This window comes from Myotis yumanensis, unplaced genomic scaffold, assembly GCF_028538775.1.
Source record: "Myotis yumanensis isolate MYYU_CA2020_CCGP unplaced genomic scaffold, mMyoYum1.0.hap1 SCAF_3, whole genome shotgun sequence".
In the NCBI taxonomy this organism is placed as follows: Eukaryota; Metazoa; Chordata; class Mammalia; order Chiroptera; family Vespertilionidae; genus Myotis; species Myotis yumanensis.
This window is the reverse complement of record NW_027223754.1, coordinates 213,424,881-213,443,625: the sequence shown is the minus strand read 5'-3', so window position 1 is coordinate 213,443,625 and position 18,745 is coordinate 213,424,881. Positions and strand designations below refer to the sequence as shown.

The window sequence follows — 18,745 nt, the reverse complement described above, 5'->3', positions numbered from 1 at the left end:
GCGCCGGAAGTCCCGCCCCCACCGCGGTGCTCCGCGAGTGAGGCCCGGCCGGAAACGTGGGATCCGAGCGTCGCGTTCCGCCTGCAGGCCCTTCCAGGGCTTCCATTCCTGAGTTCCTTCTCCGCCCGGGGCACCAGTGCTTCTCCTCCCGGGGTGTGTGTGGGGGGGTGGGAGGGGAGTGGGGTGTGTGTGTGTGTATGTGGGGGGGTGTGTGTGTGTTTTGAATAATGCAGGGGGTAAATGGTACAACAGGTCGGCACCAATGCTTGGCATGAAAAGCCCGTTAGTCCTTTAGCGTCTGCAGGTCCCCAGCGGACACAGTGTTTAAACGTGGAGAGTTACTAGGGCAAGCCATTTTCTTGAAAATGGAGTGAGAGGAGGAAGGCCCCAGGGCCCATTGCTGACAGCTGATAGATGCGGAGTCATGGCCCCTGGCGCCAAGAGCAGGCACGGGAGGGCTGTGGCCGGGAGGCCGGGATGCAGGGGCGGCTGGGAGGCGGTGCTCCAGGGACAACCCTGAGGCTTCTCTAACCAGTGGGACGCTCTTGGGAAATTCCGTCCTAAGATAGCTAAGGTTTTATTTCGTTTTGTTTCCAAGTTGCAGCCCCTGAATTTTGTCCCACTCTCCCTGGACCACTTCCGCTTGCCGGCCCTTGCCTGGAAACTTCGGTTCCGGTGACCTCGGCCCCAGATGCCCCTCTGCTCGCCCCTGGCTCACGTCCTGATCCCCGCTTGACAGACCCGAGGTGGGGGACCTGGAAGTTTTGCTGATCTCGAGGCGGATTAATTAGCCCAAGAAACATTATATTCATTTTACTGGATATGCTGCAGAAGGATCCGTGCCAGAAACAAGCCTGTGAAATACAGAAATGTTTACAGGCCAACAACTACATGGAATCTAAGTGCCAGGCTGTCATCCAAGAACTTCATAAGTGTTGTGCTCGCTATCCCAAGGGAAGATCCCTCGTCTGCTCAGGATTTGAAAAAGAAGAGGAGGAAAAGCTGACACTGAAGTCCACAACAAAGTAAGGTTCTGCGGAGAAGTTCAGTGCTGCACCACCTTTCCACCGAGCCGGTTCTATTTGTCCTCCTGACGCTTCAGGCCAGGTAGCAGCAATCAGCAAATGAACAAGTCAACTATAAAAGTTAATAAATATGCCATCTCTGCAGAACAGATAGAAATATATTAAACAAATATGTAGAATGTAATAAAACTGAGCTGCTAAAATAAACCTGTTATGTGGGGAAAAAAAAGAGCAGGCATGGGTGATCTCCGGGGCAGGTGGGTGGGCCCCGTGGGCGAGAGTTACAGGGACGCAGTTTCTTGTTGCATCTCCCAGGAGGGATGGGTAGGCCCAGCACCTGGGCACCTGCCTTGGGCAGGCTCAGGAGCACACGCTCAGTTGAGTCGTGGCTGTGGCCCTGCTGATGTCGCTGGATTTGGGGGGCCCGGCCTAGAGGACACGTCCTTCCTGGGGTGGCAGTCTGGTACAAAGTTAGGGCGGAAGTCCAGTTTCTGCCCAGCAAGGGGCTCTGGGTTTCCGTATGTGGCAGCCCACCCACAAAGGGGAGGGAACAGGATGCATCGGTGACAAGTTTTCTGCTGCTTCTCTGTTAAATCTCTTAGCTGCTTTGTAGCTCCTGGTCTTTAACCTCCGTGTAAATCCAGGTCTGTGGGTGGACCCGCCATGGCAAAGACAATGCCAGCCCAGGGCCCTTGTCCAGGGCCCTTGCCCACGGCTCTGTAATTCCGTGGATTTCAGAGATGCGTAGTCACGTGGTGCGGGGCCTGCGGAGCCCAGGAAGGCGGCCATCCCGTGGCAGCAGGGAGCTCCCACCGCTGGACGGAAAGTGCTGCTCCGGAGCTCAGCACTCCTCCTGCCCTGTGTGCGCAGGCGGGTTGGGGCCCAGGAGCCAGGACAGCCAGGGGGGAAGGGGGGTGCTTTACCTAACACTGGGTGGGGGCCTCTCCCACCTGCTTGAAGGAATTAAAGTCCAATACTTGAACCGCAGGGACACTGCAGAGCAGGCAGAGCCCCTGGGCCCAGGCAGCCTGGGGAGGGAGGGCGGAGTGGGGGGCCGGGAGCAGCAGCTCAGCCCCCGGTGCAGAGGACGGCTGGAGCCCCATTCGGCCCCTCTCCCACCAAACCTAAGCCTCCAGAAGACAGGGTGCATGAGCTTTGCACCCCACTGTATCCAGCAGAAACAGCCTGCCCATAAGAGTGAGTCCCCGTAAATACTTGTGAGTTCAGGCCCAGGCCTCGGTCTTCTCCTGTGAACGGAGAGGCCAGGCGCCCGGTGACCCTCGAGGCACTAACTGCGTCCTGGTCCCTCTGCCGCCCCCGTAGTAGAGGGCGGGGAGGAGGAGAGCTGTGGGCCCACGGGTGCCCTCGGCTTGGCGCCCCGCGTGCCCCTCCGCAGGCCTGCCTCGTCTGGTGACTCAGGACAAGTCCAGTTGGGAACACATGCCTCGGGCATCTTCACAGCATCCCCTCCGGGCACCGCCACACCATCCCTGCTCCCTTCATGGTCCTACTCCTGGGACCACAGCAGTCGTCTCCCTGATGGGGGCTCACATCCCAGCGCCCTCCGTCAGCCCTGGGGGACCCAGGCTCCCAATTACAGCGTTTCTGACGGAAATTTCCTCACAAATAGGTATCTACACAGATCCATCTTTCAGGCCAGCTATAGAGAAATATTCCACAGGGAACACGCTGAGCAGTGGCCCTGAGCTGCCAGGGCTTCCCGCTGCCGCCCCCAGGAGGCTCCTGCTGGGAACACAGCCAGGGGCCACCCACAGCCACCCCTCCTTAGGGAGGATGCCCCCCTCCATCCTGCACCCCGCCCAGCCGCAGCCTCCTCAGGCCCGCGGCCAGCTCGGCTGAGTCCCTGGCGCCCACTGAAAGCGCAGACCGTCCGCCTGCCCCAGACCCCGGGCTACATTTAAACCCATTTTTATTCACATTTTGGGGGGTTCCATTCCTGTGACTGTTAATAACTGGAGTTTATACCTTTTGACCACCTTCACCATCTCACCACCACACCGCCACCTCCGGCAGCCGGCAGCCGGCTCTGCCAGGCCCTTAAGGTTCCAGTACCAGGGAGGCCCCTCGGGGCTTCAGCCTGACCTCACCCAGCATCGCGCCCTCGGCCCCCATCGGCAGCCACACTACGTTTCCAAGTTTGGACGATATAAATCTCACATCGCATGCGGATTAGGATGATAAAAAGTCATGTATATTTGAAACCAAGATATGCTTTAATATATCTTCGCTTATTTTACAATTTAACTTAAACCTAGAATACTTAACTTTTATACAAACTTAGTTCTTAAAATAGTCATTTGCTATTTTACATAAAAAAGATTCATAAAGTCCATGTGGACTCAGACAGGCACCGTGCGGGGGAGGGCGGTAGTGACCACGGTGGCCGACGCCCCATCCCACAGCCCCACCCCCGGGGAATTTCCCTGAGGTTTTGAAACTTTTTTCCAATATAATTTCTCCTAAAACGGTGTCTGAGGGCGGGAGCCACGCGAGGACGGTGTGCGCTCACAGCAGAGACGGAGGTGAAGGCGGCTCTGCCCTCAGAACCTGAGGAGCGGCGAGTCCACGTTCTCCTTGTTGGCCTCGGGGCTCAGCTGGATCAGCGGCGAGCACAGGTCTATGAGCTGCGGGGGAAGCGGGTGAGCAGGCGCCCGGCCGCGGGCCTCCCAGCCGTGCACGCCGCACGGAGCCTGGGCCCCAGCAGCTCAGTAAAGCGGGCTCGGCGCACTGACCCCGAGGGGCACTGGGAGCGGGAGGAAACTCCACCCCCGAAGCACCTGGTCCCTCAACAGCTATGGCCCTCCCCCCCGGGGTCGGGCAGGACTCCTCAGGGGCGGGAACTGGAGCTCTGGCGCCCAGGGATGAGGTGGGCCCAGGGCCTGCTGCCCTCGGAGGCCTCCAAGGCCACTCCAGGGTCACATGATGTCTGGGAATCCAGGAGCAAACCCAGAACCGAGACCCCCTGGGGCCAAAGCCGGGCCCTCCGCCTCCTCACCCATCCCGCCTCACCCGTCCCACCCGCCTCACGTCCCACCCGCCTCACCCGTCTCACCTGTCCCACCCCGGGGAGTGGCTTGGCCACGGCTTTCCTGTCCGTGTCCGGGGTGTTCGCCAGGAGGTCGAGCAGAGGCTGACTTCCAGGTCCCGAAGCCACGGGAGCCTCTGGGGTGAGGCTCAGGTCGATGAGAGGGGGGTCGCCGAGGGGGCGCCCGGTGCTTGGCGTGACGCGCTGGCCCAGCGGGACGTCCACGAGGACAGCCTGCAGGGGCACAGGGATTGAGACACCGGGAAGCAGCTGGCAACGCCCGGTGCTCGTGTTGTGGGAGCCAGGAGGGCGGAGATGGGCCCTGGGAGAGCTGCCCGCCCCATGCACCCCCCCCACCCCCCGCCAGCGGCCAACCCTGGCCTCCCACTGACCTCACCCCCCCACTTCCCCTTTGACCTCTGCACCCAGCCCCTCGGGTCACACGGGCACAGGCTGGCTCTGCGGCCCCACGACAAGGAGTCGTTTCCTTTACCTCTCGGGGGGCTGCCTCCTCAGGGGGCTGGGCCGCGTCCAGCGCTTGCTCTGTGGCAGCACTTTCTGAAACGGCGGCCTCACTCTTCTCTGGAGAAAAGCTGAGAGCCTGCGGCACCGCCGGAGAAAGACTCCTGTCCGAGGACACGTCGGAGCCTGGGGCCACCGCCTGGCTACCCCCGTTCCCCGGCGCAGCTCTGCGGGCGGAGGGAAAGCCTGTGAGCGGGAGTCTGTGCGGCTGGTGCTGGGCCTGCTGCCCCTCCCGGGGCAGTTCATCATATCCCCTTGGAGCCTCCTCTCGCCTCCCCGCGGCCTCGTCTCACCTCCCCGCGGCCTCCTCTCGCCTCCCCGCGGCCTCGTCTCATCGCCTCCCCGCGGCCTCGTCTCACCTCCCCGCGGCCTCCTCTCGCCTCCCCGCGGCCTCCTACCTCCCTGTGGCCTCCTCTCGCCTCCCCGCGGCCTCCTCTCGCCTCCCCGCGGCCTCGTCTCACCTCCCCGTGGCCTCCTACCTCCCTGCAGACGTCCTCCGGGGCTCAGACGACAGTTGCCGAGTGGACACGCACAGGGGAGAAGCCAGGGTCCTGGGCACGGTGCTAGGGGTCACCAATGGGAGGCCAGAGAGCCGACGGCTGGCGGGCGTGGGCAGGCCGGACGCGCGTGTGGTGCTGGCGGGGGTCCTGGCGGCCGGCCCTGAGGGGCACCGTGCGGGAGTGCTGTGGGCCACCCTGGGAAGACAGGACCGTGGAGGCACGGCCGTCGTCACGGACTGAGGTGCTAACGCAGCGGGAAGCCCTGTTTCTGCAGAACAGCTTCCAGCAGCACAGCTGGTGGGTCCGTCCCTGCGGCCGCCAGCCGTGCCTGGCGTGGCCTCCGGTGCCTCCGGGGCAAGGCCCGCCGCTGTCCTCACAGGCGCCCGTCAGATGTGCCTGCCCGTTACAGGGGCCTGAGGACAGCTGACGGGGGTCCGGAGACCGACGCCACCTTTACTGGCACAGACAGCCGCACAGGACAGCAGGTTAAGGCCAGCAGAGCCGATGTGAACACAGACGCTTCGCCGGGCACCTGTTCCCACGCTTCTCGCCCCCCCGCCGCCCCCCACCCTGCAGGGCCTGTGGTTTATGTCGAGGCAGGGTTGTCGCTGTTGCTTTAAAGTCAGCAAGTCCGGGCCCCCGACACATGGGGTCGGGGATGACAACCCCCGGCTCCGCCATCTGTCCAGGAGGCTCTGCGCTCAGACCCTGACCCATCCCTGGCCCAGGACCTCCAGGCCGGGCAGGAGGGGCCGACAGCGCGGCTGCCGCTCCCTGCGAGGCTCTCGAATCCGCCCTATGTCCCTTATCGCGGACACTGGCAGCTCCGCCATACACTCCGGGGGAAGTAAGTAAAAATAAAGCCACAAGCCCTGACCAGATTGGCTCAGTGGATAGAGCGTCGGCCTGCGGACTGAAAGGTCCCAGGTTCGATTCCGGTCAAGGGCATGTGCCTTGGTTGCGGGCACATCCCCAGTAGGGAGTGAGCAGGAGGCAGCTGATCAATGTTTCTCTCTCATCCATGTTTCTAACTATCCCTCTCCCTTCCTTCCTGTAAAAAATCAATATATATTTTTTAAAAATTAAAAAAAAAATAAAGCCACAAACAAGTGGCATCCAGTCACCCTGGGAGGTGGGCACTGTCCTCGCCGCGGGAAGGAGACAGGGCAGTGGGCGAGCAGGCGGCCGTCTGCGGGGTGGGCTCCTGCTGCGCTGGAGGGGACGGCAAGCACCAGCCCCCCCATGACGTGCCTCCAGGTCCACACGCAAGAAGCGGGAGCCAGGCCGTGCCGACGCACAGGCGGCCCAGGCTGCCAGCAGAGCCAGGACCAGGCCTCCCCGGTGTCCGGGCCCAGGGCTTGTCTGGCCCGCCCATCCCCGAGGTCCAGCAGCGTTCCCACCTTGGCCAAGGCGGGCGCAGGCCAGGACCCGCCTGGGATCACTGCCCCGCCACCCCCACCCCCGGATGGCACAGGACTGGGCAGGGCTGGGGCTGCATCCCCGTCACCCGTCCTCAGCGAGCAGCGGGGACCTGTCATCAGAAAGGACGGGAGGGGGCTTGCTGACGCCTCTGTGTTCACACTGGCTCTGGTGGCCTTACCGTGGATGTCCTCTGGGAGCACCTGTGCCAGTAAAGGCGACGTCGGTCTGCGCGCCTCCCGCACAGGCCAGGCCGCCCAGGGCTGTGCACACGTTCCTACGCGGGACCTGCAGTGCTGGGCTCAGTACCACCCACCACACGGATGAGGGAGGGTCAGGGGCGTGGGTCCGACACCAGCTCTAAGCAGGAATGGGGAGCTGGGACTCAACCGCGTCTGGGGACCAACCAGCGGTCCCCACTGCGGGACAGACGGGTCACCTGGGAGGCCTGTGGGGCGGGGCTGCACCCAGAGCCCGTCAGAATTTCTGGGGCTGTCGGGCACCCCAACGCTGTGAAGACAGCTGCGAGGTGCGCCCGGCTGAGACCACCCCTCATCCTGGGGTCCGTGCCACCAGAGGTAAGTCCGTGCCCGTGACCCTTGGTGGATGTAGGAGGGGCCCCGGGAGCCTGGGCGAAGGCGCAGTGTGGCGGGGGTGGGGCCTGCGTTTGCCGAGCACTGTGAGCCGTTAGCAGGTGGTTCGTGTTTATAGTCACATCGGTCATTACCTCCCCGCCGGCGTGCAGGACTGCAGCCTCCGTGCCACAGAGAACCTGGGCGTCGCGCTGTCACCTGAGGGAGAGAGGACGCGTCAGTCAGCCAGTCTGACAGGTCAGGGGCCATTTTCCCAAGGTGCCGGGGGTGGTGTGATAAGACGCTCAGACAAGCCCCCGGGGGACCCGGCCCCGGGCAGGGCCTCAGGCCCAGCGCTGGTGCCAAAGAGGGGCCCTGCCACCGCCTCGGCCTGGCTGCCACCGCAGGCAGGAGGAGCTGGGAATGAGATGAAGACAAGGCAGACTCGACTCGACCGGGCTCGAGCTCAGCAGGCGCTCGCCCACGGCAGCGGCGCTAACGGGTCTGGCTCCAGGCGAGCCCCCCGAGCCCCAGCGCCCTCATCTCCCTGATCCAGGGCACCATCATCCTCGGAGGCCCCATTGCTGCTGCGAGGCCTGTGGCTGACGAGTGTTTCCGGGTGCTCTCTCCTCATCTCGAGGTGACGACAGGCGGGTGGGGGCCGAGCGAGACCCCAGGCTGCAGCCCCACGCGTCACCCCTAACGACACTGGCTCCCACTCTCAGGGGCGTCCGAGGCCGCAGGGCCAGGCCCCAGCCCCAAGGGGAAGGGCGGGCGAGGCACTGCCCTGCAGTGTCCCCTCCCATTGTGCCCGCCGGCATGGCTCAGTGAGCATCAACCTGTGAACCAGGAGGTCACGGTTCGATTCCCGGTCAGGGCACAGGCCCGGGTTGTGGGCTCCGTCCTCAGTGTGGGGCGTGCAGGAGGCAGCCGATCAGTGATTCTCTCATCATTGATGTTCCTTTTTTTAAAAATAAGTTTTACTTTATTTATTTATTTGTTAATCCTCATCTGAGGATATTTTTCCATTGATTTTTAGGAAGAGTAGAAGAGAGAAAGACAGAAACATCGATGTGAGAGAAACACATTGATTGGTTGCCTCCAGGGAGAAGCCTGCAACCAAGGTACGTGCCCTTGACCGGAATCAAACCCGGGACCCTTTGGTCTGCAGGCTGATGCTCTATCCACTGAGCAAACCAGCTAGGGCTCATCATTGGTGTTTCTATCTCCCTCTCCCTTCCTCTCTGAAATCCATAAAAATATACTAAAAAGAAAATTTGTAATAATTGCTGAAACAGCAAGAGACGCCTCCAGGGCAGCAGAGGAACACGTGCTGTGGGGGAGGGGCGGAGGACGCGCACCCACAGCTGCTCATCCAGAGGAGCCTGAGCCACGCTCCGGAGCTCGGAGAGGACCGCGAAGAGGCCGTCACCGCCAAGGCTTTCAAACTTTAAATACAATTTTATAAACTTTAAATATAACTTGTTCACTATTTTAAAACCCCATTAGAATTTGTCTTTTACTCACCGGGAGGAAACGTGGGGATTTTAAACTGACTCGTCGGGGTGGGCGGAGCCTTCGTCTGGGAGATCAGGAAGGAGGCCCGCCTGGCGCTCCCCGGGCCAGGCAGTTGAGAGCGGGACAGACTGGGCCGAGGGCTCAGCCTCCCGCCTCCCTGTTCTGGCGTCTGTGGCTGGGTGAAAGCCAGGGCGGTGGGTGCCGTGGGCAGCTGGGTGACCGGCTCAGCTCGCCCGGGGCAGCGGCTCTGCCCGCTCCCGGCAGCAGGGCCTGGCAGGGCCGGCCGGACGGCGGGGGCTCTCACGTGGCCCGACTGGCGGGGGTTGGGAGGAGGCCGGGCTCGGTCTGCAGAGACGCTGGGGCGCTCGCTGGATTTGGCTGGAAGGGGAGACACACAGTCTGGGTGTCACTCAGGCGTCTGTTGTTTCTAATTCGTGGTCAGCACACACGGGAGACGTGCTCTCCTCAGCACGTCGACTTTACACGCTTCCCAGTGCAGATGACCGTCAGGGCGATTTCCGCACAAGGAAGCACAGGACGTGGCGAACAACCTTCTGTGTCCATCAGGCAACATCCTCACACGCAGGGCGACCAGGTTGCCCGGACACGGCCAGGGCTCACGAGGCCCCACTCCTTCTGATGCCACGTCGGCACTGACCTCACCCCATGGAGTGCCGTGAGAACACAGCGCTGGGAGTTCTGCTGGGCATTTTACAGGATGACCCACTCATACCCGCGGCCCGCTCGCACCCGGAGCCTGCTCATACCCGGGGCCCACTCATACCCGGGGCCCGCTCGCACCCGGGGCCCGTTCGCACCGGGGCCCGCTCATACCCGGGGCCCGCTCATACCCGGGGCCCGCTCATACCCGGGGCCCGCTCATACCAGGGACCTGCTCATACCCGGGGCCCACTCATACCCGGGACCCGCTCATACCCGGGGCTCGCTCATACCCGGGGCCCACTCATACCCGGGGCCCGCTCATACCCGGGGCCCGCTCGCACCCGGGGCCCGTTCGCACCGGGGCCCGCTCATACCCGGGGCCCGCTCATACCCGGGGCCCGCTCATACCCGGGGCCCACTCATACCAGGGACCCGCTCATACCCGGGGCCCGCTCATACCCGGGACCCGCTCATACCCGGGGCTCACTCATACCCGGGGCCCACTCATACCTGGGGCCCGCTCATACCCGGGGCCCGCTCGCACCCAGGGCCCACTCGCACCTGGGGCCCGCTCACACCAAGGCCCGCTTGCACCGGGGCCCACTCGCACCCAGGACCTGGTCACATCAGGGCCCCGGCCCTTACACAGGACCAGAGCTTAGCACTGCCACCCCAGGTTCCTGCTTTGCTTTTCCCGGGCACCTTTAAAAATAACCACTGAGACCTGAGCCTGCACAACGCTCGTGACCTCCCCCCAGACGCCTCTCCCGCTCTGTCTCCTGCTCCGTGACCTGGGGTGGGGCTGCCTTTCCAGGCTCACGGCCCCCATTTCGGGGACTGTGAGTGATACACCTGCAGACTTCCTTGTGAGAGGGTGCTGAAGCTGCGCCTCCGTCAGAACGCCTAGGTCTCTCACTCCCCAGCGTGGGAGCCCAGCTGCCGAGGGGGCTCCTGCCGACCCGTGGGGGCCGAGCCTCCTCCTCAGCAGGCCACAGAACAGCGGGAGGTCTCCCCTCAGCCCTCAAGGCAGGGAAACAGCTTGGGTTCCCGAACTCCCCACGCGGTCACTTCCAAATCACAGCTCCCACTTCCACACCCTGAGCGCAGTCCACGCCGTGAGCCTGGACGGCAGGCGGAGCCCGAAGAGGGCGAGTCCTTCCCGCAGACCAGGCCTTTCCCACCACCTCCGGGGCTGCCTGCCCTCCCCACCGGGGGCAGCCCCCTTGGCAGCCGGGGTCCAACCCATCCTCCAGGAGTGGGAGGGTCCTCGGCACTGAACTCCCTGGCACAACCTATTCTTACGCCCTCGCCCCGTGACCTCCCGCCGGGCCGCCCCAGGCACTGGCACACGCCCCTTTGGGACGGCTGCACCCCCCAAACCGGCAATGCCCTCTGCGTGAGCCTCTCCCCGGGGAGGGGTAGCACCCCGAGGGCAGGGACGCTGACCGCCTCCGCCTCAGACCACAAGCCTTCCAGAACCTTCTGCTGAGCCCAAGCGGGTCTGAAAACCTGTCTCAGAGGGATGGCCAGCCGCGGTCAGAGCAGAGCGCCTGCCGCCTTACCTCTGCCGGCCGCTGGGGAGGCGCCCAGGCTGGCGCTCCCGCCCTGGACAGACCCCCGGGCGCAGGGCTGTCGTGCAGGACCCCCCGCGCCGCCGGGCGGCCTCAGCTGCGTCTTCTTCAGCCCCAGCTGGAACGAAACGTTAAAAATCATCAACGAGCTCAGTAGCCCCCCGTTCTTGTTTCTGCGAAAGTCGGATTTTAATTAAATTTTAACCACTGAATAATTATCATCTCAAATGAGAGAAGAGGAAGGACAAGCAGCACGCGGGGTGGCCTGAGCCGCCGTGGGGAGCGGCTGGGACGTGGACGTGGGGCCCCCCAGGCCCAGGGTCAGAACCATGGGCCCAGCTGGGGCAGCTTGACAAGCTCACACGCTGCGCGGCCACCGTGCGGAGGAGCAGGCGGCAGAGGGACGCCGAGGCCCAGGCCTGCGAGGAGCTGAGGCTGCAGACACGGGCGTCCCCCGCCCCCCGCAGGGCCCTGTGAGGCCGCGGGAGCAGCCCCGGGTCAGACCCTCGGTGCCAGGGAGGTGACCTCCTGCCCCGCACGCTCCGGGGGCAGAGGCCAGGCCCCACCGCACGCGGCCTGCTCTTCGCATCTCACCACGCTCCTCCCGGGCATCACCCTTCAACCTCCTACCCGATTGTCATTCAGAGACAGGCCCTGCACACACGCTGCCCTCACTCCCTCGCTCAGGCCCCGCACACACATGCTGCCCTCACGCCCTCGCTCAGGCCCCACACACACACGCTGCCCTCACGCCCTCGCTCAGGCCCCACACACACACGCTGCCCTCACGCCCTCGCTCAGGCCCCGCACACACACGCTGCCCTCACGCCCTCGCTCAGGCCCCACACACACACGCTGCCCTCACTCCCTCCGCTCAGGCCCCGCCACCGCAGCCCCCACCACCCACCTTGTTTGGAGCAGGGAGCGATCGCTTGCCCTGGACCAAGTGGCTCCGGCTGGCTGGCAGGGTGGTGGCATCCCGGGCAGCCCTGGCCTTGTCGGGGGGCCTGTCCCCATGGAGTTCCTTCTCGTGTGGGATTTTCATCCTGGAAGGACTGGCCGGCTTCTCTTTCGGAGGCTGAAAATGTCACAGTGGAATGTGAGTGCTGCCGGGTGGTTAACAAATGCCCACCCTAGACCAGTGATGGCGAACCTTTTGAGCTCGGCGTGTCAGCATTTTGAAAAACCCTAACTTAACTCTGGTGCCGTGTCACATATAGACATTTTTTGATATTTGCAACCATAGTAAAACAAAGACTTATATTTTTGATATTTATTTTATATATTTAAATGCCATTTAACAAAGAAAAATCAACCCAAAAAATGAGTTCGCGTGTCATAGGTTCGCCATCATGCCCTAGGGCTTTGCTCAGCGCTGCTGCAGGCATGCCCCTCGCCCCTCGCCCCTCGGTCCAGGCTCTGCGGGCGCTGCAGCCGGCCCTCCGGGGTTGGCAGGGGGGTGGTGTGGTGCAGGAGGTGAGCTTGGAGCGGGAAGAAAGGATTTCTAGGCCCTGGTGAGGCGCTGCATTCACCTGAACCGCTAACCACGCCACAGCGTCGTGCTCCACGCCTGGCCCAGCGGAGGCCTGCCCGGGGCGGGAGCCGAGGCCAGGCGCAGGCTGCAGCCACTCCTCAGAGAGAACCCCGCCGAGCCCACAGTCCCTGCCGGCCCCCAAGCCTCCAGGACCGCAGCTCCGGCGCTGGCCAACCGCCCCACTGGCACCCCTGTGCGCTGCCACCTCCCAGGACAGCCCCCTGCTAACCCCCGAGTAAAGCATCGAAACTGAGTCACAGGGGAGGAGCAGGACGCATGGCCATCCCAGGAGGGGCAGTTTTTGGAAGTTGCTTATTAATGTAAATGAATTGGGTGAACGTCCAATGTTGTAACAAAATCAAAGAAAAGACGTCAACCAGAACTTGGGAGGAGGTGTTATCTAGGCCTCACGTTAGCAAGGCGGCCGGGCCCACGTCCACCCCAAGCCCAGTCCCTGCAGGCGCTGCTCTCCCACTGCTGTGAGCCCTCGGAGCGGCCCCCCCAGGCCCCCCCCACAAGGGTTGAACCGCAGGCTCGGAAGCCAGGCCGGGTCAGCGTGGGGCGGCCGTGCCTACCTTCTCCGTGGCCACGGGCAGGCTCCCTCCCCTGGCAGAGGCGCGGGGCGGCGGCAACCTGCTGGCCACCTTTTTCTGGGGGACCGCCAGGCGCGGAGGGCGAGCGGGGCTTGGTTCCACGGGCAAAGAAGGCCGAGAAGAGCGCGGTGGGCCCTGCGTCCCGGCGGGGCCCACGCCCGAGGGGGGCTGGCTTCCTGGCCGCTGCGGGCCGCTGGCCGGACTGTCCAACAGGCAGTACGTCTCCCTCTTCAGTGAGTCGGGGCTTTTCTGGGTTTCCTTTTCCCTCTCGAACAGGAGCATCTTTAACCTCGACTCCTGTATGAACCGTTCCACGCCCTGGCTGCCCGCGTCCTCGGGCCCGGCCGGGGCCGGGGGGGGCCGCGCTCCGGCTGCTGCTCTCGATCTGCAGGGCCAGGAGGCGCGCTTCCTTGTAAACTTCCACGAACTTCTCCCCGGCCAGAGGGCTCCAGCGGAAGGGGCTTTCTGACGCCGACGAAGGAGGCTGTGCGGGGCTTGGCCCGGGGCGGCCGAGCTCCAGGCTGGCGGCGACACACCTCTCCTTGTGCCCAACGGGCCCGAAAAAGACCTCGTCGTCCTCGTTTGCGCTATTTCGGGAGAGAAGGGCTGTGAGCAGCGCTGGCCTGTGCGTGGGAGAGTCCACTGAACGTGGTTACGCCCGCGGCCAGGGAGGAAGACGCAGCTTCTTACCTCAAAGACGACAGCGACAGGTCGAAGTCAAACTTCTCATCGGCCAGAAGGACGACGTCTGGGGGGAGAGTCGCCGTGACTCCAGGGCGGGCTGACAACAGGACAACACCGTCTCCATCGCCATCACCACGAGGACGGACTTTCCCTCCCACAGCGTCACTTACCATCTTTTTTTTATAGTCACATTTTCATAGGGGGCTCTAGATTATCTTATTTTTTTTCCCATTTTCTTTTTAAAATATAGCATCAGCTCTTTCGTGTTTGCTAAGCGGTTCCAAAGCTCAAGGCCTGGGTTTACAGACACAGTCTGACCTGCCCTCTCCGTCACCCCACGGCTCTGTCACCCCGCGGCTGTCACCCCGAGGCTCTCCGTCACCCCGAGGCTCTCCGCCACCCTGCGGCTCTCCGTCACCCTGCGGCTCTCCGTCACCCGGCGGCTCTCCGCCACCCCGCGGCTCTCCCGGCTCGCCAGGCAGCGTCAGGTACCGGACGTTTTCCAATAACCCCGCTTCCCAACCACGAACAGCTGTTCCCCTCGGAACCAGGTTCCGTGTTATTCCAGCGCACAGGGACTCCGGAAGTGGACGGACCTGCTGGCTGTCCCCTGTTCTTCGAGCCCAGCTGAGCCCCCAGGTCACACTGCACCGTGTGCCCCACCCACACTCCCACCTGGTGCCTCCTGAGCCCGACCCCCCTCACAGAGCACCGGCTCCGGGCCAGGGGTCCCTCTGCTGGGGGACCCCCTGCTCCTCCCCATCCCCCTCCCACCGGGGCTCCCGCAGCACCAGGCGCTGACCTCCACCTGCGCCACCTCACCGTTCCGTCCGTAAATGTCTCCAGACCCTCCCTCCTGTGGCCCCAACGAGACCGTGAGCTCCTCCAGGACACAGACGCCCCACTCCCCCACGTTCCCACTGTCCAGCTAAGGGCCTGGACACGCAGCTAAATACTCATCAAACGCGCTGAACTGACACTTCAACCAAACGCATGTCTTACTGGTCCCTGATAAACAATGCAGCATGCTTAGTAAAACCTAAAATACTAATATCCCAACTGGTCTCGAAATAGTCCGTTTAATTAGTGCTAACCACCCAATCAAGGGAAAGGTAGAAGCATAAATGCACGAAAGAAATAAACAAAACAAACCAGAGGGAGGACATTAAAAGACTCATCGGCTCGTTTGCTCAACTCCGAGCACGTAAATAAGGATTTGACTGAAATGGATAGTTTCCTAGGAAACAGGATTTATTTTGTTATTTAGTGTTTTTTTTCTTCAATCGTCACCCGAGTATGTTTTACTGATGTGAGAGAAACATCGATCCCGTAAGCGCCCTGACTGGGGATCGAACCTGAAACCTAGTCATGTGCCCTGACTGGAATCGAACCCGCGACCTCGTTGGTGTATGGGGACGATGCTGAGCCACACAGCAATCAATGGCTTTCGTGTCTAGAAAATATATGGGAGAAAAGGCCCCATTTACAGCAGCAGCAAAAAACACAAAATACCTATGAAGAAACCTAACAAGAAACAGACAACCTTGCCCTGACTGGTTTGGCTCAGTGGCTAGAGCATCTGCCTGAGGACTGAAAGGTCCCAGGTTCGATTCCGGTCAAGGGCACGTACCTTGGTTGCGGGCACATCCCCAGTAGGGGATGTGCAAGAGGCAGCTGATCGATGTTTCCCTCTCATCGATGTTTCTAACTCTCTATCCCTCTCCCTTCCTGTCTGTAAAAAATCAATAAAATATATTTTTTTAAAAAAAGAAAAGAAACAGACAAGGTGAATATAAAAAAGTTTAGTATATCAAATAAAAGGGGAAACGAATTGTTCAGTAAATAGTATTGAGTTGTGGGGAGAAAAATATATATGCAACGTTTGATCCACACCTCATACCATACCAGGCTAAGTTTCAAATAAGTCAAAGATATAATTTTAAAAAACGAAACCCTGAAAGAGTCATCAGCCAGGGGACACTGTTTTACAAGCTGAGCGTGGAGGGCTGTGACACCCGACTGGGAGCCGTACAGGAAAGGCTGCTGGTCCGAGACGTAAAACACGATTTAAACCTCTGCCTGGCATAAGCCGCCAGGCGCCAAGTTAAAAGAAACCATTCAGAGGGACAAGCATGTCTGCCCTCGAGAACGGTGCCCACACGCCGCTAAGAAGACACCTGACAGCGGGAGGGGCGGACGGACACAGAACAGGAACAGGTGAAACGCAGGAGTGAAATGGAGGGTCCTTACACCTGTGCCCGGAAGCTCAGCCTCCCTCAAAAAACAAGTCACGCCAAGGAAACCTACGCGAACTCCCACTTCCCACGGCAGGCTGGCTGTGGGGAGAGGGCGTCTGCCGCCCGTGCCAGCGGCACCGCCAGGGTGCCTGGCAGCACCCACCAAAACCAACGCGCCCGCCCCCGGCCCAGGAGCCTCCTCCGGAAGGTCTCCCACAGACCGTCCACTGTCACCTGTGGCAGCAGCACGTGCAACGGCAGGACACGACACCCACCGGTGACAGCACAGCCCCGCGGGGAATGCAGAAGAGGACGGTGACCCGCCCTGCTCCTCGGGGAGACTTCGCAAACCTAAGGGGGATGGAGGCGAACCCCTCGACGACGGGCACCGTGAGCCCATGGGTACAGAGCACAGGCCGGGCCCTTATGAACACGTCCAGTTCTCACGGGAGGACTCTTCACCGACTCCCACTGAGCCCCCCACCCCCCAGCCACGCGCTGCAGGACCAGACGTACCATCCTTCCTGGGAACCTCCGTCTCCGCTCCTCCTGCCTTGCTGGCTGGGGGCCCACCGCTGCCGCCTCCTTCCATCCCAGAGCTACCAGCAAGTCTGTGTCTGCAGGGAGGAGGGGGCAGGTGAGCAGGGAGGAGGGGACAGGTGAGGAGGGAGGAGGGGGACAGATGAGCAGGGAGGAGGGGACAGGTGAGGAGGGAGGAGGGGGACAGGTGAGCAGGGAGGAGGGGGCAGGTGAGCAGGGAGGAGGGGGCAGGTGAGGAGGGAGGAGGGGACAGGTGAGGAGGGAGGAGGGGGGCAGGTGAGGAGGGAGGAGGGGACAGGTGAGCAGGGAGGAGGGGGGGCAGGTGAGCAGGGAGGAGGGGGCAGGTGAGGAGGGAGGAGGGGACAGGTGAGGAGGGAGGAGGGGGGCAGGTGAGCAGGGAGGAGGGGACAGGTGAGGAGGGAGGAGGGGACAGGTGAGGAGGGAGGAGGGGGACAGATGAGCAGGGAGGAGGGAGACTGGTGAGCAGGGAGGAGGGAGACTGGTGAGCAGGGAGGAGGGGGCAGGTGAGCAGGGAGGAGGGGACAGGTGAGCAGGGAGGAGGGAGACTGGTGAGCAGGGAGGAGGGGGCGGGTGAGCAGGGAGGAGGGGACGGGTGAGCAGGGAGGAGGGAGACTGGTGAGCAGGGAGGAGGGGGCAGGTGAGCAGGGAGGAGGGGGCAGGTGAGCAGGGAGGAGGGAGACTGGTGAGCAGGGAGGAGGGGGCAGGTGAGCAGGGAGGAGGGAGACTGGTGAGCAGGGAGGAGGGGACAGGTGAGCAGGGAGGAGGGGGCGGGTGAGCAGGGAGGAAGGGACAGATGAGCAGGGAGGAGGGGACAGGTGAGCAGGGAGGAGGGAGACTGGTGAGCAGGGAGGAGGGGGCAGGTGAGCAGGGAGGAGGGAGACTGGTGAGCAGGGAGGAGGGGGCAGGTGAGCAGGGAGGAGGGGGCAGGTGAGCAGGGAGGAGGGAGACTGGTGAGCAGGGAGGAGGGGGCAGGTGAGCAGGGCCCAGCCCAGGCCCGGGTCCTCCGCTCAGGGGAGCCCAGCAGCGTGCGCCCGGCAGCGCGGACAGGGACGCGGGCCTAGAGGCCGCCTGGGCTGCAGCTCCAGACCCTCCGCGACGTACCCCGCACCCCGCACCGCGCTCCTCCACGCCGGCGGCTGCGGGTCCCAGCCAGGCCTGGACACTCGGGCGGCGGCAACGGATCCCGAAGCCGTCGGCAGGGCTGCTGGGGTCTTCGGTTGCCAAAGTCCCGACGGAGCATGCGCGGGACCTTCCCCGCTCCGCCCTCCCGCCCGGCCCGGCCCCAGCTCCCCCAGAGCCCCACACACGTACCCACTGTGACGCCCCGACCCACACGCCTCCGCCCCGGATTTAAACTGGGCGCGGCGGGAGCGGCGCGCGCTGCGATTGGCCGGTTTGAAAAGGGCTCTGCGAGGTCGTCATGCCCGGTGCATCCTGGGGGTTGTAGTCCGCGCGCCTGGGAGGAGGAGCGTGGCGCGTGTGCGCACTGCCTCGGCGCGCAGATGTGCTGCGCAGGCTGGAAGTCAGGGCAGACGTGGGCGGGGTATGCTTAGAGCCCTGCTACTGTCCCTGCAGAGTTAGCATCGGGCCAGGGATGTGGGTTCTGATCCCCGCTCTTCAGCTGTAAATGGAGACAGTTAAATTCCTGTCGTAGAGCGTTGTAGACACTAGACGAGGCAGGTTCATCTGCCTGCTTTGCAAAGCTGCACGCGGTTCCTAATCCAGTAAGGAGACCTGGTCACTTGGTACTAGACACCACGGTTTGTGCCCCTGGAGCAGGAGAAGCTCTCTGGCCGCAGGGGACAGTGATCAGGGCCTGGGCAGGGCCAGAGCGGTGGCAGGAGCCTGCCCTGGGCTTTACAGCCTCCTGGAGCTGGATTGGGGGGGGGGGGGGGGGGGCGGGGGGAGGGGGCGCAGGTTGGAGGTGCACCTTCAGGCAGGGTCCGGTGGTCAGGTGACGGGTCTGCATGGGGAGTGCACCTGTTGGAGCCAGCAGGAGATCCCTGGCCTGAGAGGGGCTGACTGGTGGCCAGGCCAGGCAGCTTAGACGACCACACTTGACCCTTGGGGCTCCACCCAGGCCAGTGTCAGGAAGCAGGGTGGTTGAGCACCGACCCAGGGAGCTCTAACGAACAGGGACTGAAGGACGGAGGGGCGGAGGGACTGGGAAGGGAACAGCACCTGCTCCCCATTCCCCGACTCGGGGAAGATGGGACTCTGGAGGGAGACACCGTTTTCAGGGGTGACGTCCAGCCCTTGATCTGGGCAGGCAGGTGAGATGTGTCCAGGGGAAGCTCAGC

General features: G+C 62.9%; 2 protein-coding genes across 2 annotated transcripts; one reads left to right on the top strand and one right to left on the bottom strand.

Moving 5' to 3' along the window:
* The first annotated feature begins 52 nt into the window (after positions 1 to 52).
* CMC4 (C-X9-C motif containing 4) lies at positions 53 to 1,240 on the top strand. Its single transcript, XM_070411309.1, has 2 exons — positions 53 to 153; positions 599 to 1,240. The coding sequence occupies exon 2, from the start codon at positions 823 to 825 to the stop codon at positions 1,027 to 1,029; it is 207 nt and encodes a 68-aa protein (XP_070267410.1). The 5' UTR covers positions 53 to 153; positions 599 to 822; the 3' UTR covers positions 1,030 to 1,240.
* Positions 1,241 to 3,274: 2,034 nt separating this feature from the next.
* GTSE1 (G2 and S-phase expressed 1) lies at positions 3,275 to 17,622 on the bottom strand. Its single transcript, XM_070408031.1, is given in 13 exon segments — positions 3,275 to 3,670; positions 4,099 to 4,305; positions 4,565 to 4,760; positions 5,073 to 5,288; positions 7,240 to 7,303; positions 8,612 to 8,980; positions 10,828 to 10,954; positions 11,744 to 11,914; positions 12,946 to 13,320; positions 13,322 to 13,550; positions 13,654 to 13,744; positions 16,401 to 16,501; positions 17,547 to 17,622. Coding segments are annotated over 12 exon segments (2,205 nt in total). The 5' UTR covers positions 16,477 to 16,501; positions 17,547 to 17,622; the 3' UTR covers positions 3,275 to 3,586.
* Positions 17,623 to 18,745: the final 1,123 nt, after the last annotated feature.